Below are 20,074 nucleotides of genomic sequence, written 5' to 3'. Positions count from 1 at the left end.
GGCGGGGGAGAGTCTGACCGTGGCAAGCGCTGGACTGCAGAGGTCCCTCCAGCCCTCAGTGGTGGGCAGGGCTAAGGGCCGCGCCCACGTGACCAGGCCCCGCCCCCAGGCCCCGCCCCCGCGGCGGCAGCTCCTCTGGCTACCGCTGGACTGCTCTCCGGTGACAGCCTCCGGGAGTCAGCATCCTCCGCCCGGACCAGTCCCGGGCACTTGTGGGTGAGACTCCGCGTTCGATTTTTCCACCACCACCCCCATACCCCTAGGGAAAAGGGAAAGGAAATGGGAAGGTGAAGTGGGGGAGGGTATGCTTTATTTTGAAAATTCAATCCTTGGGGCATGGCCTTCATGGTTAATTAAAATTAAATCTCCAGTGCATCTGGGAAAAGAAAGGCTGCAGCTCACGGCCCTGGCGGCTGGTCACACGCCCGGCTGTGTTTGAGCTCTGGCTGCTGTGTGGTACTGTCTGGGAAGGGGAGAGGGGCAGACTTAGTGAGGGGAAAGAAATGCACTTCCAGACCCTTTATCCTCAGGGAGAGAGCAGGGGAAGGGAATACGGATGTACGGCTGCAGGAATCCACAAAACCTAGGTAATAAATTAATAATAATAAAAAAAACTCGGACCCACTTCCACCGCATCTCACGCGCCCCACCCAGGAATGGAGGGGAGAAGCGACCTTTACCAGATTTGAGGTCTGGTCCTTTTCAGCCGGGCTACATAACAAGTCAGAAAGAGGGTCTTTTTTTTTTGGAGGGTGCCTGTAGGTTATGCTTGAGATCCTATCTTCTAATTCATTCCTAATGCAGAAGGTCGAGAGGATGCTGAGGATGGGGGAAATGTCTCGTCTGTGTGCTGGTGCCCAGTGGCAGGGATTTGTTATTCGGATTCTGCTCCTTATTTTTGCCTTAAGAATCTGGCAGACCTATGGAATGTGTAAGGTGCAGTGATTTTAATCCTGGCAAGATGCTATTTCTCTCTGCGGGAAGAAGGAGGACTTGAACTCAGGACCACTCTACCTCTGAGCTACATCCCTAGACCTATTTATTTATTTATTTATTTTTGTTTTGAAACAGGGATCTCACTAAATTGCAGAGGGCATTGATAAATTGTTGCTGCTGGCCTCAAATCAAATCTGTTATCCCCTGCCTCAGCCTCTCTAGTACTAGGATTACAGGCTTGGCCCCACCACACCTGACTGCAAGGTGCATTTTCTAAGTCTGTGTAAGAGTGCTGTATTTTCCCCTGCAATGTATTAAAATAATGTTGTTGGAGCCATAAACTTAAATATTCACAAATTAAATTGAAGATGGGCCTGGTAGATAGTGGGAACAGACTATCACTGCCTTCACTAGGTCCCTTCACTGGGTCCCTCCACCAGTGAAGCTGCGGTTCCTGTTGGAAGCCACATTCCCTCCCTGTTCTTCCCTGCCCTGCCCTGCTCCCATAACCTTTGGAAACACCCTGCTAACCTCGTTGCTATGCTCACTAAGAAAAGAAGAATGCTCTTCTGGCTCCCATTGGCTAGATAGTTGAGAGAGGGATTGCTTACCCTCTCTACTTAAGTCCATTATGCAAGTGTGACCAAATTGTAAAACATTACAATGCCATCTTGACCTTGAGAAAAAAGTAAACTTAAATAAAAATGTTCAAATTACTGTTGCGAAAAAATTCATTCCTGGTGTTTTGATCTCAATGATAAATTGTTGTTGTTGTCTGTTTAGTTGGTTGGTTTTCCTGGTGCTGGGGATTGAACCCAGGGCCTTGCACCTGCTAGGCAAGGGCTTCACCACTGAACTATGCCCCCCACCACCCCCAGAATACGTTTTAAACAGAAAAATAAATATCGACTTGAGGAATATCATTCTAGAAAACTCCAGGCCTTCTTTCTTGGGGTGGGAGCACTTTAACTTCCTTTCAAGGATCATATTTAAGATATGATTTGTTGTGGGACTCAAGAGTTGTGCCAGTGTGGGTGATTGCATGTCACTGCCGTGAAATGTGGGCCTGGTGATATCTCAGCCTGTGTGCAGACTGGGAGAAGGATTTTGACATATTCTCCTGAAAAGGTGACTAGGGGCTGTGAGCCTGGAATGTCCTTGAGGATGACAGGATGACATTTTTCATCTGCAAGGACATTGCAGGTGAACAGCCAGAAAGCTCTTTTTCATGGGGTAAGACCTGTGATGGAGAGGTATGGGGTCTCTTTGAGGGATCTTTTGTTAAAAATAAGGAGACCTGCCCTCTACCTCTGCCTCTGACCTCAAGGTCTAAAAGTCTGTTAACCACAAAAGGCTGCTGGCACAGCAGTTCTACTGCTTGGAAGCTCTTTTTTAAAATTTTTTTTAACTGATTTTAATTTTGGCCCCTGGCTAAGCAGTCTCCTGAGGACCACCATTCCATGCTGGTTCACCCCTTTGGCTGAATCAAGTACTGTTCTTCCCTGCAATCTGTACCACTTCCCCTTTTGTCCTGGGGAAAACAAGCACCATCCTGTCACACCCCATTAGCAATGACTCCCTCCCTCCTCTGAGATGCTCTTGCTGCTCGCCCATCTCCTCACCCCTCCTCCACCCCATCTGCCTGGTAACTTCATTTTCTCCCCTCTGCAAAGCAGCTGCTGGCTCAGACTGACAGGAGCTTGTGGGATTCTCAGCATGGAGACTCGCAGAATCTCAGTGCTGAAGGAAAGTCAAGGAGGCATCTAGTCTCAGCCCTGTGCACCTGCCCACATGAGGAAGACTCTCAGCCAGTTGCGCCAATGTTTACTGTTTACTGAGTACCTGCAGGGAGCCAGGTACTGCACTAGGCATGGAAGATACAGTGCAGCCAGTGAGATGAGTTTTCCTGCCTTTGTATAGTTTCTATTCTAGCATATAGGAATGGGAGAGGGGAGCAGGTAAGAGGGGTCTGTGTGTACATGACAGGCAGGACAATAACCAAACAAACAAACAAAAAAAAATAACAGAGTGGAGATATAGTCTTACAGCTCTCTACATAAAAGAGATGCTCAAGATCCTTGTAACCAATCACCCTGGCTGTTGGTAACTATTTCCTCTTGTAGACAGTCAGATGCTATTGAACCTGCTTCAGTACTAGAGCATTTCAGTACAGGATAGGTTATGCAATGATAGGAGAAATGCTGCTTAGAGGACCAGTGCAGCCCAGCTGTGCTCTCTGCAGACTCAGCAACTGACTGGAGGCTGGGGAGTGGAAGAGGCTCCTCCATTGCCGCTGCCATCACTTGGCAGTGACGTGAGCTGCATCCCTGTCCACCTTCGCGTTGATGGGACTTTCTTCCTGAGAGGATCTAATGACAATTTTCAGTGGTGAAATGATAAGTTTTATTTAATGAAAAATGTAATGGCAATAAATTAAGATGTAATTAGCAAAGTCTGGCCACCCTGGAGATGTGGTATGTGGTGTTTGGACTGTGTGAGATACCGAAATTGGAGGAAATTTCTTAAAACAGCAGGACTGAGACAAGATTCACTGTAGTAGTGATAAACTAACTTCAAGACAATGATACTCTACCCTTACAGCCCCACAAGTTCAAATTCATCATAGAAAAGGGGCAAAAAGCCAACTCCCAGTGTTAACTGAGCAGAACAAGTCCACCTTGATTTGGGAACTGTCAGCCTAAGGTGCAAATGATAGCCCACTTCTAGCCTGTTTGGGCTGTTTGTCAATGTGGTGATTTATATAAGATTGGGCTAATTGCAACGATTAAAGTCAGAAACTTTCACATGAAATTCAGACAACTCATACCAAATGGGTCTGTATTTCTTTGTGAAAGGAATTGGCTAAATAGTGGGCTTGCTGGGTGAAGAAGAGAAGAACGGTAGCTTTTTACTGCAAATGAGACTTGAGATCTAACACCACTTGTTATTGTGTCCATCACTATCATTGAAGTCTTGGTGTCATTGCCTTTATAAGCTTATTCCAGCCATACCTCTACCGTGTCTGTTCTTTGCTTACCTACAATGAATTCAGAGCAGAGGCTTCCAAGCACAAGTCCACACAGTCTGCTGAGAGTCTGGATGGGTTTGGAGAAGGAACTCCATCAATTCTGCTCTGGCGGCCACCTGGGAACAGGGGGGTATGAGAAGACTACAGAGAAACCATGCCTGATAGTCTACTAAGACCCCCCCATGGGTTTAGCATGGGGAGTAGCGAGTGAGTGGCTGACTGGATAAGATCTGGCCAGAAGGGACTAAGGACCAGACTTCCTGTTGATGAACCAGCACCACAAAGATGTGTAGCTGAGTAGGCTCATCCATTTTGTGATTTGAAGAGTTTGGGCAGTTTTGCTGAATGTATAAGGACTACTGGTTCCTTTTAACAAAACTTCTTTTTAGTACATTGTTAGCCATTGCATTATAAACAGGGACTAGTGTCATATATTGGACTGTTTCAGCTCTGCAGGGGGTTCTGGCAGAGCTTTAGCCAGTTTCAATGTGATATTCTTTGTACTGGACAACTGGGTTTCAGCTTCCTGGTCTAACCAGGAGAATCAAAACTACTTGAGCCACTCATTATCATGAATGGTGTCAAGTTATGCTCTAACTCCAACTCAAATGTCAACATCTGCCTATGTCCCAGGGCTGACAAACTGGCACACAGTAGAGAGATTAAAAAATAAAATAACCCTGGATAATCCTAGTGAATGTGTTTGGATTTGTGTGGCTGCCCTAAGAAGCCAAAATAACTGTGTATTAAATCGAGATAGATATTTATTTTCCACATATTGCAGTACAAAGGAGGAGGAGGGTTTCTGGTCATTAGGAGTGGCTTGCCCTCCTTCCATCTCTTTTCTCTTCTGTTCCTATAGGGCTGCTTTTGTCTGTGTGAACCGCAGATGACTTGTACAGCCCATTCTCCAGGCTTCAAGAAGGCAAAAAGGGGAGAGGAGGCCAGACAGAGAGAATTCGCACATTTATATCCTATCATCAGATCCTAGTCATGTGATCACATCTAACTGCAAGGGATGCTGGGAAATGTCCTTTTTACCAGGAAAATCTTTCTTATAAAAAGGAGAAAATATATATAAGAGCAATAGAGCAATCATGCCATAACTAACATATAAAGGAGCTTGTTAATGTCTATTCGTAAAACATCTCTCCAGTCTTAGTCTTTGACAAAAATCATGTTAGTCCTTAATCGCTACAATTTCACCAAGTCCCTTAAAGTTTTTTTGCTAAACACCTATTTGTTGCTCTACTTATATGAATCTTACCTCTTCATAGAGTTTATATTCTAGTAGAGAAGATAGATAATAAGTAAAAGAATAAACAAATACTTACTATTGTTGATAAGTCTTATATAAGAAACAAAGAATAAAGAGAGGCATGGAGGGCAGGGTTCTTTATTTGGGTGTCAGGAAGGCCTCAGAAGGAAAAGCCAAAAGTTGAGAAACATTTTTTAGAACCATGTGCAAGAAATGATGGCCTCCTTAACTGGAGATGGGGGCACTGATGGATGAACTAATGAATTATATGGAGAATTTCCTTCAGGAGTAGCTTAAAGCCAGTTTTTCTAGTTATGAGTTTCAGAGTATAAATATGTTTTACAAAATGTGTTTTACCAGCCAGGTGTGGTAGCACACACCTGTAATTTCAGTCCTTGGGAGGCTGAAACAAGAAGATCACAGGTTCAAGGCCAGTCTCAGTAACTAAGAGAAGTCCTTCAGCAACTTCGAGAGATCCTGTTTCAAAATAAAAAAATAAAATTGAGCTGAGGGTGTAGCTTGGAGATAGAATGCCTCTGGGTTCAACCTCCAATCTCAAACCATGATTTTTCTTTTCAAAGGACCAAGAAGTTGTTAAAAGTCAATGCTCTTCATTGTCATATTTGATGTTAAACTTTGGACTTGGAAAAGAGATGGAGGATGGGCAAAGCCTAACACCCGAAAAAGGAAACAAAGTCATGTCTTTTTAAAATTCTACTGATCAAAGCCTTAGGAACTGGGTAAATTTGGTTTTACCATTTATTTTATGGGACCTAGAAGGAAAGGAAAACATTCAGAACCTACTTCTCAAACTAAACAGGCTGAGACAGAAGGATCACAGGTTCAAGACCCTGCCTCAGCAACTTAGTGAGGCTCCCAGCAACCTAGGGAGACTATGTTTCAAAACAAACTAAATAAATAAATAAATAAGAAAAATGGCTGGGGACGTAGAACAGAGGTATAATGTCCCTGGGTTAAATCCCCAGTACCACTAAATAAATTAGTTAATTAAAAGAGCTGTGTCTGAAGTGAAGGATGATCCCCTAAGAGGAATTACCAGGAGCTCACCAACTCTTTATATTTCATATTTCCTAAGAAAGTAATTTTTTTCTGTGCTGATTTTTGAATCCAGGGCCTTGCACATACTAGGCAAGTACTCTGTCACTGAACTATACCTCTAGCCCTTTTAAATTTTTCATTTTAAGACAGAGTCTCTCTAAGTTGCCTGGGCTGGCCTCCAACTTGGAAACTTCCTGCCACAGCCTCCTGAATAGCCAGAATTATAGGTGTGCACACTACCACACCAGCCTTATCAAATGTTTTGGTAGGGTCTTCAGAGGTCATCTCTCTCCTTGCCTCCAACTAGGACTGTTCCCTCAACCTATCAGTTGGCCAGATATATTTGTCTCTATATCCCCAAGTGACTCTAAAGCTTCTCTGAGCCTTTTTTTTTCTATAATTTTTTTTCATCCTTGGGTTCAGGAAGCTCCTTGTGTTATTTATGACCTTCGCCATTGTGGCCACCCAAGTAAGGAATATTAGAACACTACCCGTTTTCTTGTGTCTAAAGCCCATCAACAATGGTTATCACCCCTAAGCATGTGTTTACCCCACATCTCCCTAGAGCTCCTCTCCTTCCACAAAGAGTGAGCAAGGAGTATGAGGGTTGCAACTTGCCTTTTCACTGCACTCTTTGGCATCTGTGTCTCCCTCTGAACATGTGGCATGTACCAACAGAAAGAAATAGGGTAAAGAAGGTGAACTCTCCCAACTCTGCAGCTCTGGTCCTTTAATCTGCTTGAAGTCTCACTCCCAAGCCGTGTTTTAAAAGCTCACATTGTATAGGATAGCCAGAGAAGGAAACTTCAGGGGAAAACAGAAGCTCTAAGTAGGAATGACACTGTGGATTGGAGTATAGCCTCCAGCTGTGATATCTGTACCTGTAAGGTGCTCAGAGGTCACTCATGTCATATCATAGGATTACCAGGATGTGGTTTCCTGAATTGTTTTGTTAAAGGATTTGGACAAGGAAAAATGTCTTCCTATTTAACTCACACTTAGAGAATAGAAATTAAAATTCATATTTTTCTTTATTTTTATTGGCACATATCATACATATTTTTTTTGGTGGTACTGGGGGTGGAACCCAGGGGCTTTCTACCTCCGGGCTATACTCCCAGACCTATTTTTTGTATTTTTATTTGAAAGCATGGTCTCACTAAGTTGCTGAGAGCCTCACTAAGTAGCTGAGACTGGCTTCGAACCTGTGCGATACTCCTGTCTTAGCCTCCCAAGCACTGGGATTACAAGTGTGCGCCACCATGCCCGGCTAACATATATATTTTTAACAAGTGCTATGGTTTGGGTTTGAAATGTCCCCCTTAAAGATCATGTTCCCATTGCAGCCATGTTGGGAGGTGGGACATGGCTAGAGGTGAGTCCCAGGGTGTGTGATTGGAAACTTTGTCTTTATTTGGTCAAGGACTATTTCCTTATTTCTTTCTCTCCTCTCTCCTCCTCCTCTCTCCTCTCTCCTCTTTCTCTCTTCTATCCTTTCTCTCTCTCTCTCTCTCTCTCTCTCTCTCTCTCTCTCTCTCTCTCTCTCTCTCTCCCTCTCCCTCTCCCTCTCCCTCTCCCTCCCTCCCTCCCTCCCTCTCTCTGTTCTCCTTGCTGTCATCATGCCCTGAGCTCCACAGCTATGAACAGACCTAACATGGACTGAAATCTCCAGAATTGTGAGCAAATAAGCCTTTTCTTCCTCCAAATTTGTGCTTCTCAGGTATTTTGGTCACAGTGGTGACACAAATTTTGAATAAAGCAACAAGGAAGCTTGGAAATCTTAACCCTGGGGAGGATCACATTCTCTCAGCCTCTACATTTCCTCTGGGTAGATGTCCTTCTTCTGTATTGCAGCTACTTTGGGTAAGGGCCCTTGATGAGCCCGTTCATTCTCAAGGCATACTCAGTATTGTCATGGTTAGATTCCTTGTCCTCTGAGGGTATTTACCTTGGGAAGTTCCTCTGCCTTGACCCTTGCTGTACACATCTTTGTGCTCTGAGAGATCAACTGAATTTAAGAATCAAAACTCTTCAGTCTTCTTAATTTTATGTGTATGCCTTGGCTCAAAATTTCAAGCTCCAGGTTCCTTAATTTTCTTTTAGAAGAATCAATATTAGCTCAGGGTTATTTTACAAACATAAGTAGTGTACCAAGAACACATCATATTTATTAAAAGCTGTTTCAAAGATTCTCCTCTTTCCTGACCTTTGTTCACCCAGAGTACCAAACAGGAAGATGGAGTGTTAAGAGTGGAAGTGCATTTTTTCCACTGCTCTCTCAATATGTTATAGGATAGATTCCTGCAACTTTTTGAGGCCCTGGGCCAATAAGAAGCCAGGCAATGGGTTTCCTTTACAAAATACCAAGGTATATATGATAAGTGAAATTGCACCATCTTTGGCCTGCTCAAAGTTGCTTTCAACCATTCGGGTATAGTTGTAATGTATGACTTGATAACCAAAAATAAGGAATACTAGTCCCAGCCATTTCAGTCTCTAGCTATGGGGAGTGGTGAGTAAGACTGTCTTTTAACCCCTTTCTGCCTATGTCATCCTCACCAATTTATACTCTGCAGCTCCTAATAAAACTGATTTTTTGTAATATTATACATTTATATGAATGAAAAAATAATACTGAGGCACAAGTAAAATTTTATTCACAATGTATGTTTGTAAGAGGATTTTCTCTGGACACCACAAACCAAGTGTTATAAGAAGTAAAGGGAGGAGAGACTTCTGCCAAGTTGAGGATGATTTTCTTAGTCTCTCTCCATCTTACCCTATTCACTCCCTGTTGATGGCTGTGTTTTCCTATCTTTCAGGCAGTACATATCCCTGGGACATCTTTGCATAGCTCCATCCAGGAGGAAGCTCTGTGATGTGTGGATGGTGAACTTGCTTAAGCAAGTCGGACTCATTATTAGGCACGGCTAGACATTGGACCTGGGATGGAAGAGCCAGTACCAGTGGAAGGCCAGGGCCAGCTCCCAAGCCCCCACCATGGCTCTCTGAGGAGGGCTGTGGCTGCTGCCCTGGCCCTGGATGGGGAATCCACAATAGGTCGCAGAAAAAAGAAGAGGAAAGAATCCCGCCCAGAATCTATTATCATTTACCGGTCAGATAACGAGAAAACAGATGAGGAGCCTGAGGACTCAGAAGGTGGAGATCGGCCTAAAGAAGAGGAGGGAGAGGATTTCCTAGACTATCCTGTAGATGATGGTGAGTCTCTCTTGGGCCCCTTAGTGAAAGCTATGGGAAGGAAATTAAAAGAGGTCCTCATCCAGGAGACAGACAGATGTCTGCTCACTGGCCTATTTCTTCTTAGTGATGCATTTCTCCCAGTGTTGTAGCCTTTATTCAACAAACTGACAATATTTACTTAGTATCTATTATGTTTTACCCTAGGTGATAGGGAGTAGACCTCAGCCCTTCCCAAACTCCTATTACAACAGGTCGTAGTGGGGCACACTTGTGATCCCAATATTTGGGAGGGTGAGACAGGAAAATCATAAGTTCCAGGGCAGCCTCAACAATTCAGCAAGGGCCTCAATAACTTAGTAGGACCCTGCTTCAAAATAAAATGTAAAATAGAGGTGGGGTATAGCTCAGAGAAAGAACACCCTTGAGTTCAATCCCAAGTACCACAAAAATAAACAAGTAAATAAATACTCCCAGTGTAATGTAAGAAGCTGATTATAGAGAAAAAATAGTAATAAAAGTAGACCATGCTAATTACCTAATTGATGTATGTAAGACAAAGTCAGTAAGTTGTTGACTTTCATGATAATCAAGAAAATTAAAATTATGACAGTGAGATTTACAATTAGGATTGCCAAAAGTTGGGTAAAATATGATAAGATGAATGTGAAGAAATGGATATACTCTCAGGCACCTTGAGAAAAAGCAGAATCTACTTCAACCACTTTGTAGGGGATTTGTTAATATTATTAAAAATCAAGATATTCATATCTTATGTACCAGAAGTTCTCCATATCTTTTCCATGAAACTTATGCTCATGTTCTGCAGGTTATAAGGAAGCATTTCTAAGAATATTTGCTGCTGCTAGTGAAACTATAACATGTCTGTATTAAGAATTATTGTATGACAATGGATAGATGAGGTAGATCTATTTGCGAAGAACAGATATTTAAGACGTACACACATAATAAATAAGACAAGCAACATCTTTGCTCTATGGTGTTGACCTCCTAGTCAAGGAAGGTAAACAGTGAATAAGTAAATAAAAGATAATATCAGGTACTGATATGAGTTCCAAAGACATTAAAACTTTGATGGGAAGACAAGTACTGGCAGAGGGAGGAATTGTGTGGTCATGGAAGGTCTCTCTGAAGAAGTGACTTTTGGGACAGAGCTTTTTTTTTTATGGTACTGGGGTTCCTGGAAACCCCTTCTACCTCCGGGCTACGCTCCCAGACCTATTTTTATACTTTTTTTAAATTTGGAAACAGGGTCTCTTAAGCCTGCACGTCTGGCTTTGAACCTGCATGATCCTCCTGTCTCTGCCTCCCGAGCGCAGGGATCACAAGAGTGAGCCACCACATCCAGCTAGGGGGCAGAGCTTTTTGAGGAGGGGTAACAGCAAGGGCAAAGGTCATGAGGTGAGGCTGTATTGGCCTGTATTTCCCCCTATGGAAGGGGGAAAATAAGGGAAGATGGTAAGAGGAGGTCAAAAGGGGGCAGGGGCCAAATCACTGTGAGTTTTGAAGGTCAGAGTGAAGGGTTTGGAATTTGTTATAAGTGCAAGAAAAAGTCAATAGAGGACTTTCAAGCAAAGAACACACGTAGTCTTGCTTTTATTTTAAAATGACCACTCTGGTTTTTCTCTAAAGAACGGGCTGCAATGAGTTAGAGTGGAAGATGATGGGAGATGATCATATCAGGGCACCCTAGTGTGGCAGCGTGGACTGCGGTGATAGCAGAGAGAGCGCTGGAGAGGAGAGGCTGGACTCAGGATGCAGTGTGGAACTTGCTGCTGGATTAGGGGTGGAGGACTTGCTAATGATTCCTGGCTGCTTGACAGAAGCAAAGGAGAGGACAGACAACGGTGTCATTTGCTGAAATGAAGGATAATGTGAAATCATTATATTTTGGGGAATAATACAACCTTTCTCATAGTCAAAGCCCCTTCCACTGTCCCCCAGCCTGCTCTATGATGGCTCTAGTCTGTCTCTCTTCTAGCTGTTGGTCAAGAAGTCTTCCAGCTACAAGACCCAGGGGATATGCCTACCTAAGCTTGTAGTCCTCAACCACCCCCACACCTCTAGACTACATTTTACATACCAAAAACCACAGATTTCCCTATCTCAGTCTTCAAACCCCCTTCCACTATAGCCAGAGGATGGCTATTTGCTAATGTGTGTGTATAATGTATGTGTGGATATGAATATTTGTGTGTATGTGTGTGTATGTGGTGTGCTTGTCATGTGGGTTTGTGTGTGTGTGTGTGAATGAGCAGGGTGTACAAATGTGCTGTGTATGTGTGTGGTGTAGGGTGTGGGTGTGGTATCGATGTAGTATATATAGGGTGTGTGATACAAATATATGTGTACATGTGGGGGTGCATGATGTATATGTGAATGTGTTGTCTGTATGGGTGCACATACATTCATGTGGGTATGTGGTATGACAGAGGGTATGTTATGTTTATGTTGTATGTGATGTGGAGGTTGGGGAATTTATGTGGGTGTGTGCCGGGGTCCAGCAGGTGTCGGGGGTCGTGTGTTGGTGAGAGAAGAGTCGAGGTTGAGTGAGAGCAGACTCTGACACACAGACCAGATGCAAGCTTCTCCAACTTTATTCAGGATTTGTTACAATCTTTATACTTTCTCTCTTGGCAGAATAGACGAAACCACAGTCATGCAAGCAGGAAACTTCAAGGACAGAAAAAGTCTTTAACAGACTTCAGGACAGGGTGCCAGACATTTAATAAATCATAGAAAGTATGCTTTGCCTCATATCATAAGGTCAGCTTGAACTTAATCTTATATGTTGGCCCAAACTAAGGTCAGCTTGTGCTTAATCTTTGGCCCAAACTTTATTCTTGGGAAAAAAAAATATCTTTGATGACTGAGTCTCTCACATGTTGCTGCCCATCTATTTTAGTGATAATGCTTATACATAAAATTCCAATTATACATATTAATTCAAATATTTTAAAATAATTCTTTTGAAGGGGGAAGGGCTAGTTTTTCTCACGGGGGACTCCAGCCTTTGCAGGTCCCCTGGCCGAGCTTTTGCTCAAGGTCTGCACAAGATGCTGTACCAGGTGTGGTTGGTTGTGGTGTGTGTATATAGCGGTGGTGGTGGTAGTGGTGTGTGTATGTGTCTCTGTGTGTGTATGAAGTGATTGTGTGTACAGAGCTTGGCTTCAGGGCTCAGATGTCTACAGGCATTCGAGAAGGTCCTTGTCAGAGAAGTGTAGGGCTAGGCATGAGAAGGGAAGGGCGGTGGAATGCCCAGAAGCCTAGCGCACACACTGATTGACACTGAGAAACAATATTTTCATGGAACTTGTTAACTAAAAATGGGATCATTATGAAGTGGTGTCTGTATGTCACAGAGATCCTGCCAAAATTGGGGCCCAGAAAAATTAAGAGAGAACATGAAAAGCAAGTTTATCCTGTCTCACAATTTTACCAGGGCCCAGACTCAAGGAGCAGGAGGTCAGCATGGGAGTAATAGCAGCAGTGGTCGCCTTCCAATGGAGACCCATTCACTCCACAAACAGTGTCTGACCCCCTACTGTGCTAGATGTTTTGTAAAAGGACACTCTATACTCAGCCCCAGCCTCAGAGGGGGTGTTGTGATGAAATGTCCTCCCCAGACCTTGACTTTCACCTCTTTGTGTTCTGCAGAACTGTGGAACATGCCTTTGGACAGCCGCTATGTCACATTAACTGGGACCATCACACGAGGAAAGAAAAAGGGCCAGATGGTAGATATCCACGTCACTTTGACAGAGAAGGAGCTGCAGGAACTGACCAAGCCCAAAGAGTCATCAAAGGAAACAGCACCTGAAGGCAGAGAGGCCTGTGAGATGGGAGCAGACCGGGGGCCGCACGTGGTCCTCTGGACACTGGTCTGCCTGCCCGTGGTTTTTATCCTCTCCTTCATTGTCTCTTTCTACTATGGCACTATCACCTGGTACAACATTTTCCTTGTGTACAATGAGGAGAGGACCTTCTGGCACAAGATCTCCTACTGCCCCTGCCTCATTCTCTCCTACCCCGTGCTCATCATGGCGATGGCCTCTGCCCTGGGCCTCTATGCTGCTGTGGTCCAGCTCTCATGGTCCTGGGGTGCATGGTGGCAAGCTGCCCGGGACATGGAGAAAGGCTTCTGTGGCTGGCTCTGCAGCAAGCTGGGTCTAGAGGACTGTTCTCCCTACAGCATTGTGGAGCTACTTGAATCTGACAATATCTCAGGCAATCTCTCCAACAAGGACTCCACCCAGGAAGTGGAAACCTCCACAGTCTAAACTGCCGCCAACTTCCTTCTTTCACTGACCCCAGTAATCTCTATATATCATCTTGTATCCCTAGTAGATTCTTTCTTTCAACTATCCCCTACTCCTTATGATTCTGGAAAACCCCAGCCCAGTCTCATCCTCCCTGTCATCTTGATGGTTCTAGGAAGGCAGGGAACAGAAAAGCAAGCTGTGCCAAAAGAGTCCATCCAGTGGACAAACTCGTCTTGATTCTGTGCCCTAAAATGACCATTTATCTTGGATAGGGAGCTCCGTGTATATCAATTCAGAAACGTGAGGCTATTACTACTGCTTATAACACAAGAGAGTGTGTGACTATATGGAACAGGGAGAATAAAGAGGCTCGGTATAACCAAGTCTATCAAGGGATATATTAAGGCAGAGTGAAACGTTTAGGGAGCTGGGCTACTATGGTGTGATAGTAATTAAAGATGTGTGAGTATCACTTAGATTTAGATTGAACTGCATGTAATCGAGGCCCTAAAATCTCACCCATTTAAACACAGAAGTTTATTTCTTTGTTGTATATAATTAGGAAGGCTGACCATACCAAGATCCGGTGATGGGGCCCCAGGTTTCTTCTGTTCCTCTATTTGTAGGACATAGTCCTCATTGCCCTTATCCTCAAGGTCCTTGTGCTGACTATACCTTCCACTGTCATACTCCTGTTTCTGGCAAGACAGAAGAAAGAGCAAGGAAGGGACACACCTTCCCCAAAGAGTCTTCCCAGAAGTCTCCCCTCAACATTTCTTATATCTTCTTGGCCATAACTTAGTCACATGACCTCAAAATCACAAGAGGCTGGGAAAGGTAATCTTTTGTCTATATTCTCAGCTAATATCGGGGGTTATGTTAATTTCAGATCAGAGAAAATAATGGCTATTTTGGTAGGCAAGGAAGAATCTTTACCTTATGATAATTATCAAAATACAGGCAGCATCCCAAATTGCCAATACTATTTTATTTATTTATTTATTCATTCATTTATTTATTTATTTTGGCCTGAATTCTACACAGAGAATTTATACATAGATATGAGATATATAGTCTACATAGATATTAGCATCTCATGTTTGCAACTAATCTTCTATAATGTCATGCAGTTTCAGGGTTCTTTATTTGTTTGTTTTGAAAGAAATAGAGGATTATGTAATAGTAGCATAACCCTTCTTTCTGGTGGAGGTGGAACAGGGTGTTGGTGCTATTTAATCTAATCTATAGATTAAAGCCTGGCAGGAAAGAGATTGCACCTTTTACTTATTCCCTCAAGCAGGGACCAGTGGCCCTAAACACAAATAAGAGAGATTTAGCCTTCTGTGGTTTGGCAAAATCTCACTCGGAGCCTTAATCACTCAGACTTTTCTAGTTTAACAAGGAATATGATTTTGTCCATGCTGAGAAGCTCGTCTTCCTGGCCTAGGGGGTGAACCCCAGTTTAATCCAGATTTAAAAATTCTGAATTTTTAAAAATCACCTAAAGGTATCCTTCTGATTCTCAAATATCGAATCCTAAGAAGTGAATAGATTTTGAAGGTTCGGGTCCTTACAAAAACATTGGTGCTCATTTTATTTTTTTATGTCTTAAAAAAAAAACCTATTGAAAGAACTGTTGTGACCCAAACCAGAGGTCAGCCATACTCCCCCACAGAAATCCAGGGACACTGGTGTTATGTATGGTGCTGAACTCCGCCTGCAGAGCAACTTCTCTGTATATTTTCTTTCTTTTAAACTATTATTAGTTTGACTTGAGAAAAAAATTATGCCCAGCATTTTGTAAAATAACCTTGGTGCTCTCTGGTGCATTTGCAGAGACATGAACAATTGAAATGAGGATAAAGAAAATAAAAATAAAGAATAAAATAAAAATACATAAATAAAAATGATAAATAAATATAAATAAAACATTGGTGCTTTCTCTCTCTGGTACATTTTCAGAAACATGAAAAATTGAATCAAAGATAAAGAAAATAAAAACAAAATCTGCTTAGCATTTGTTCACTTTGTCTTTGAGGCTCTCCAAGGTAGCTTTGAAGGCTACACAGCCCAGCAAGCCTGGGGGCTGTCCTGTCTCTATGTAATGGTCCCGGTGTGGATCCTTCTGTCTTGCCTCTTTCCACACACCTCTTATTTCTGAGGATTCTATGTCTATGTAGGTGAACTGTGACCACAAGGCACATTTATATCTAAGCTTGCATCAAAATTGCAACCGCATTGCTCACGGTCTTCAGCTGCATTGTGGGGGAGATACAATAGGCACAGACAAACGCGGTCATGATTAGGACAGGGGAAGATGGACGTGGTGGAATGGAAGAGAGGGGGTGAAGGGGAGAGTGTGCCCAAAGGATGCCTGGATGAAGCTGACGTGGCCTTCACCCTAGTTAGGGTCCTCACCTAGTGTGAGAGAGAGATTTCTAAAGTAAAGTAATTTCAAAAGGGCTCTGAAGAAGTATGTAAGTGCCTAGCCTAGAGGAAGGAAAACTGAACCAAACAGAACTAAAGCAACCTCATCCTCTCTCAGTAAACACCTCGAGGACATTAGAGAAGAAATTAGAGTGTTAGGTGTCATATTTAAATAATTCTGTTAGCTCACAGTTACTTGCTCTTCATGGTAAATATTGAGGGTGGCTAGATCTCTTACCTGCTTGGCAGTCAGGGTATGCTCGGCTGGAGAAGCCGTGTCTAAGCCAGTGCTGGGACACTAATGCTTCAGGGCGCTCTTGGACATTAACACAGGAAGCACTCTTCATTCCAGATCATGTCCAAACCCTCGTTCCTACGAAACAAATCCTAAATCTTAAACTATACTCATTTTTCGGATGCTTTGGAAATTTTATTCTGCCATTTTGAAATAGGGTTAATTTTTACAGTGTTGAAAAGGTGAGTAGTTAACATCAGAGGGTGTGTTTTCCTCACTTCAGTTGATTTGATTACTGGATGAGGTTTCTTATGTGGATTTAAAAAAATTTAGTTTGATAGCCAGGCATGGTGGAGCACACTTATAATCCCGGTACTTGGGAGGCTGAGACAGGAGGTTCACACATGTTTGAAGCCAGCCTCGGCTACTTACTGAGGCTCTCATCAACTTAATGGGACCCTGTTTTCATATAAAAAATAGGGATGGGAGTGTAGCCCAGAGGTAGAAAGCCCCTGGGTTTCACCCCCAGTATCACACACACACACACACACACACACACACACACACACACACACAGGTTTGATGGAAGGGAACATGGAACTATTACTACTCACATCTTTTTTCAGATATAAAATTTTATTTCACATCTGTACCCTAAGATTTTAACTATTTTCCCCAGTTGTCCATAAACTCATCGCAGCTGTCTGTAAGAGCTATCTTTGTGTGTGTGTGTGTGTGTGTGTGTATAATACTCATGAAGCCATAGTTCACATAGTCCACTCAGAGTGATATCAAATTCAAATATATTCCAGCAACTTAAATTGAAATTTCAAAATAAAATTCTTGTTTTTGTTTTTTGGTACTAGGGATTAAACCCAGTGACATTCTACTTCTAAGCTATACTCTCCATTCTTTTTTATTTTTTTAAATGGTACTGAGGGTGGAACCCAGGGGCTTTTCTACCTCCGGGATATACTCCCAGACCTATTTTATACTTTATTTGGAAACAGGGTCTCACTAAGTTGCTGAGAGCCTCACTAAGTAGCTGAGGCTGGGTTTGAACCTGTGTAATCCTCCTGTCTCAGTTTCCCAGGCGCTGGGATAACATGCGTGCACCACCATGCCTGGCTTTGTTTTCTTTTATTTTTTTTCTTGAAACAAGATCTTGGCTAAGTTAAAGTGCACTGGCCTTAAACCTATGATCCTCCTGTCTCGGCCTCCAAGTCTAGGATTAAAAACATTCAAACCCATACCTTACTAATACAAACTTTTGTGTGTGTGTTTGTGGTGCTAGGGATTGAACACAAGGGCATTCTCCCTCAAAATTCTACTCCCATCCCTATATTATTTTGAAATAGGGTCTCACTAAGTTATTGCAGGTCTTCCTAGGTTGTTGAGGCTGTCCTCAAACCTGAAATCCTCATATCTTAGCCTCCCAAGCCCTAATAAAATTATTTACTATCCTGAAAAAAAATACATGGTCTATTTTTTAGTGATAGTTTAAAAAATTCCTGTTGTTAAATATATTGTTTTAGTTATCTATTCTTACTGTAATTCCTAACATATAGTGGTTTAATATAATAGTAACCATTGTATTTTTTTGCTCATGATTCTGCAATTTGGGCCGAGTTCAGTGGAGACAACTAGTCTTTGCTCAATGTTCTAATACGGAATGGCTCTGGATGGGCTAGAGCATCTTCTCCCTAGACAGCTTCACTGATATGCCTGCCATCTAGGTGCACCCCTGGGGTTATTGGGGCTGAGTGTTTGTATTAGATGGCCCAGGCTACAATAAAATACCATAGGCTAGAGGAGCAGAAATTAATTTTCTCACAGTTCTAGAGGCAGGAAGTCCACCATCATGGTGCCAGTATGAACAATGTCTAGTGAAGGCTGTCCTCTTGGGCTGTGGTTGGCTGAGTTTGTGCTATGTGATCACATGACCTATTTGAATAAATACAGAGGGAGAGGGGAGAGAGAGAGAGAGAGAGAGAGAGAGAGAGAGAGAGAGAGAGAGAAAACGGGAACGTACACATACATGAGAACACACACACACAAACAACCTCCGGCATCTCTCCTTATAAGAGTACTAATACCATAATGAAGGCCCCACTCTTGTGACTTTATCTAAATCTACTGACTCCTCAAAGGTCCCAACTGCAAATACCATCACATTCAGGGATTATTATTTCAAAAGATGAATTTGGGGAAGACAAACTTTTAGTCCATAAGAATTCTCCATGTGTCTCTTTTGGGCTTCCTCAGCCTGGCAGTCTTGGGGTAGTCAGCCTTACATGGTATCTGGGCTCATGAATGCAAAAGCCACATTTTCCAGGTGTCTTGATGGCTCTGGTGCAGAACTGTCCCGGTGTCACCTCTGTCACATTTTACTGGCGAAAGAAGGACATAAGGCCAGTCCAAATTCATGAGTTAGTGCCTAGATGAGGGTGGATGCTGGGAGGCATGCTTCATCAGAGCTACCAAAAAGGAATCTGTCAACCTCCCCTTTTCCTATTCTATCCTATTTATTTTCATGTACCACAGTGGCTCCCATACATATCTCTCTTTGCAACACCCCCAGTACACATACCATCACCATCCCTGGCCATCGCCCATCCATCTCTAGTCCACCCCTTTACATCCAATTCAGTATCATTCAAGTCCAAAAGGTCCACACACTTGACAGGTAGAAATGTAACCAACACAGGAAGAATACTTTTGTTGTAGAGAAGAAAGGTATAACCCATGTTAATAATGTTTGCCCCTTTACCCTGGATTAATAGAAGCCTTTTTGACAGGGTAAGTAATGCTTAAAAGCCATATCTATTCTCAGAATCATGGCTCTCTAATTGCCTAGAAGCGAGTGGCTCTAAAGACTTCTATAAAGACAGCTCAGATGAAATCAAGCACAGCTGCTAGAACCTCTTTTGTTTTTCCAAGGAAACAGACAACAGACCTCTACTGGAGAGGGAGAGGGAGAGGGAGAGGGAGAGGGAGAGGGAGAGGGAGAGGGAAAGGAAGAGGAAGAGGGAGAGGAGAGGGAAAGGGAGGGAGAGAGGAAGGGAGGAGAGAGAGAAAAGGGAGGGAAGGGAAGGGAAGAAAAGAGTGAGGAGGAAGAGGAAGAAAGGGAGGAGGGAGAGAAAGAAAATACAGACAACACACAAGGTAAATTTATGGACATTTATGCAAAGTTTCTTCCCTGTGGTCAATTAATAAATTCCACTTACCAACTATAGTAAAAATGTTATTAAATATTTCAGCTTCGAGAGAACTCTTCCAATTTGAGTCAAAAGCAGGAACAACCTCCTTGGATTTATAAGCACAGTCTGAAAGTGACTGACTCTCTCGGCTTCAATGTCTTTCCTTGGGTTCCCTGAAGGACTCTGTTCCTTTTTTTTTTTTTTTTTTTTTTTTTTTGCGGGTCTGGGGATGGAACCCAGGGGCATTCTACCTCCGAGCTACACCTCCTACCCCCCCCCCCCCCTTTTTTATTCTTTATTTTGAAATCGGGTCTCACTGAGTTGCAGAGGGCCTAAGTAGCTGAGGCTGCCCGCGAACCGCGATCCTCCAGGTCTCAGCCTCCCGAATGCTGGGATTACAAGCGTGCGCCACCACGCCGGGCTCCTCATGGATTCTCCATCTATTTTCAG

At 43.1% G+C, this 20,074-nt stretch overlaps 1 protein-coding gene across 1 annotated transcript; it reads left to right on the top strand.

Annotated features, from left to right (window-relative positions):
- Positions 1-9,229: 9,229 nt before the first annotated feature.
- Positions 9,230-13,780, top strand: TMEM169 (transmembrane protein 169; the record flags this gene model as incomplete). Its single annotated transcript, XM_080689937.1, has 2 exons — positions 9,230-9,500; positions 13,158-13,780. 2 exons carry the CDS (start codon positions 9,230-9,232, stop codon positions 13,778-13,780), a joined length of 894 nt encoding a protein of 297 aa, XP_080546063.1.
- Between the last annotated feature and the right edge of the window lie 6,294 nt (positions 13,781-20,074).

This window comes from Muscardinus avellanarius, assembly GCF_963383645.1.
Source record: "Muscardinus avellanarius genome assembly, chromosome: 2".
NCBI lineage: Eukaryota > Metazoa > Chordata > Mammalia > Rodentia > Gliridae > Muscardinus > Muscardinus avellanarius.
This window is presented reverse-complemented; position numbering and strand designations above follow the sequence as displayed.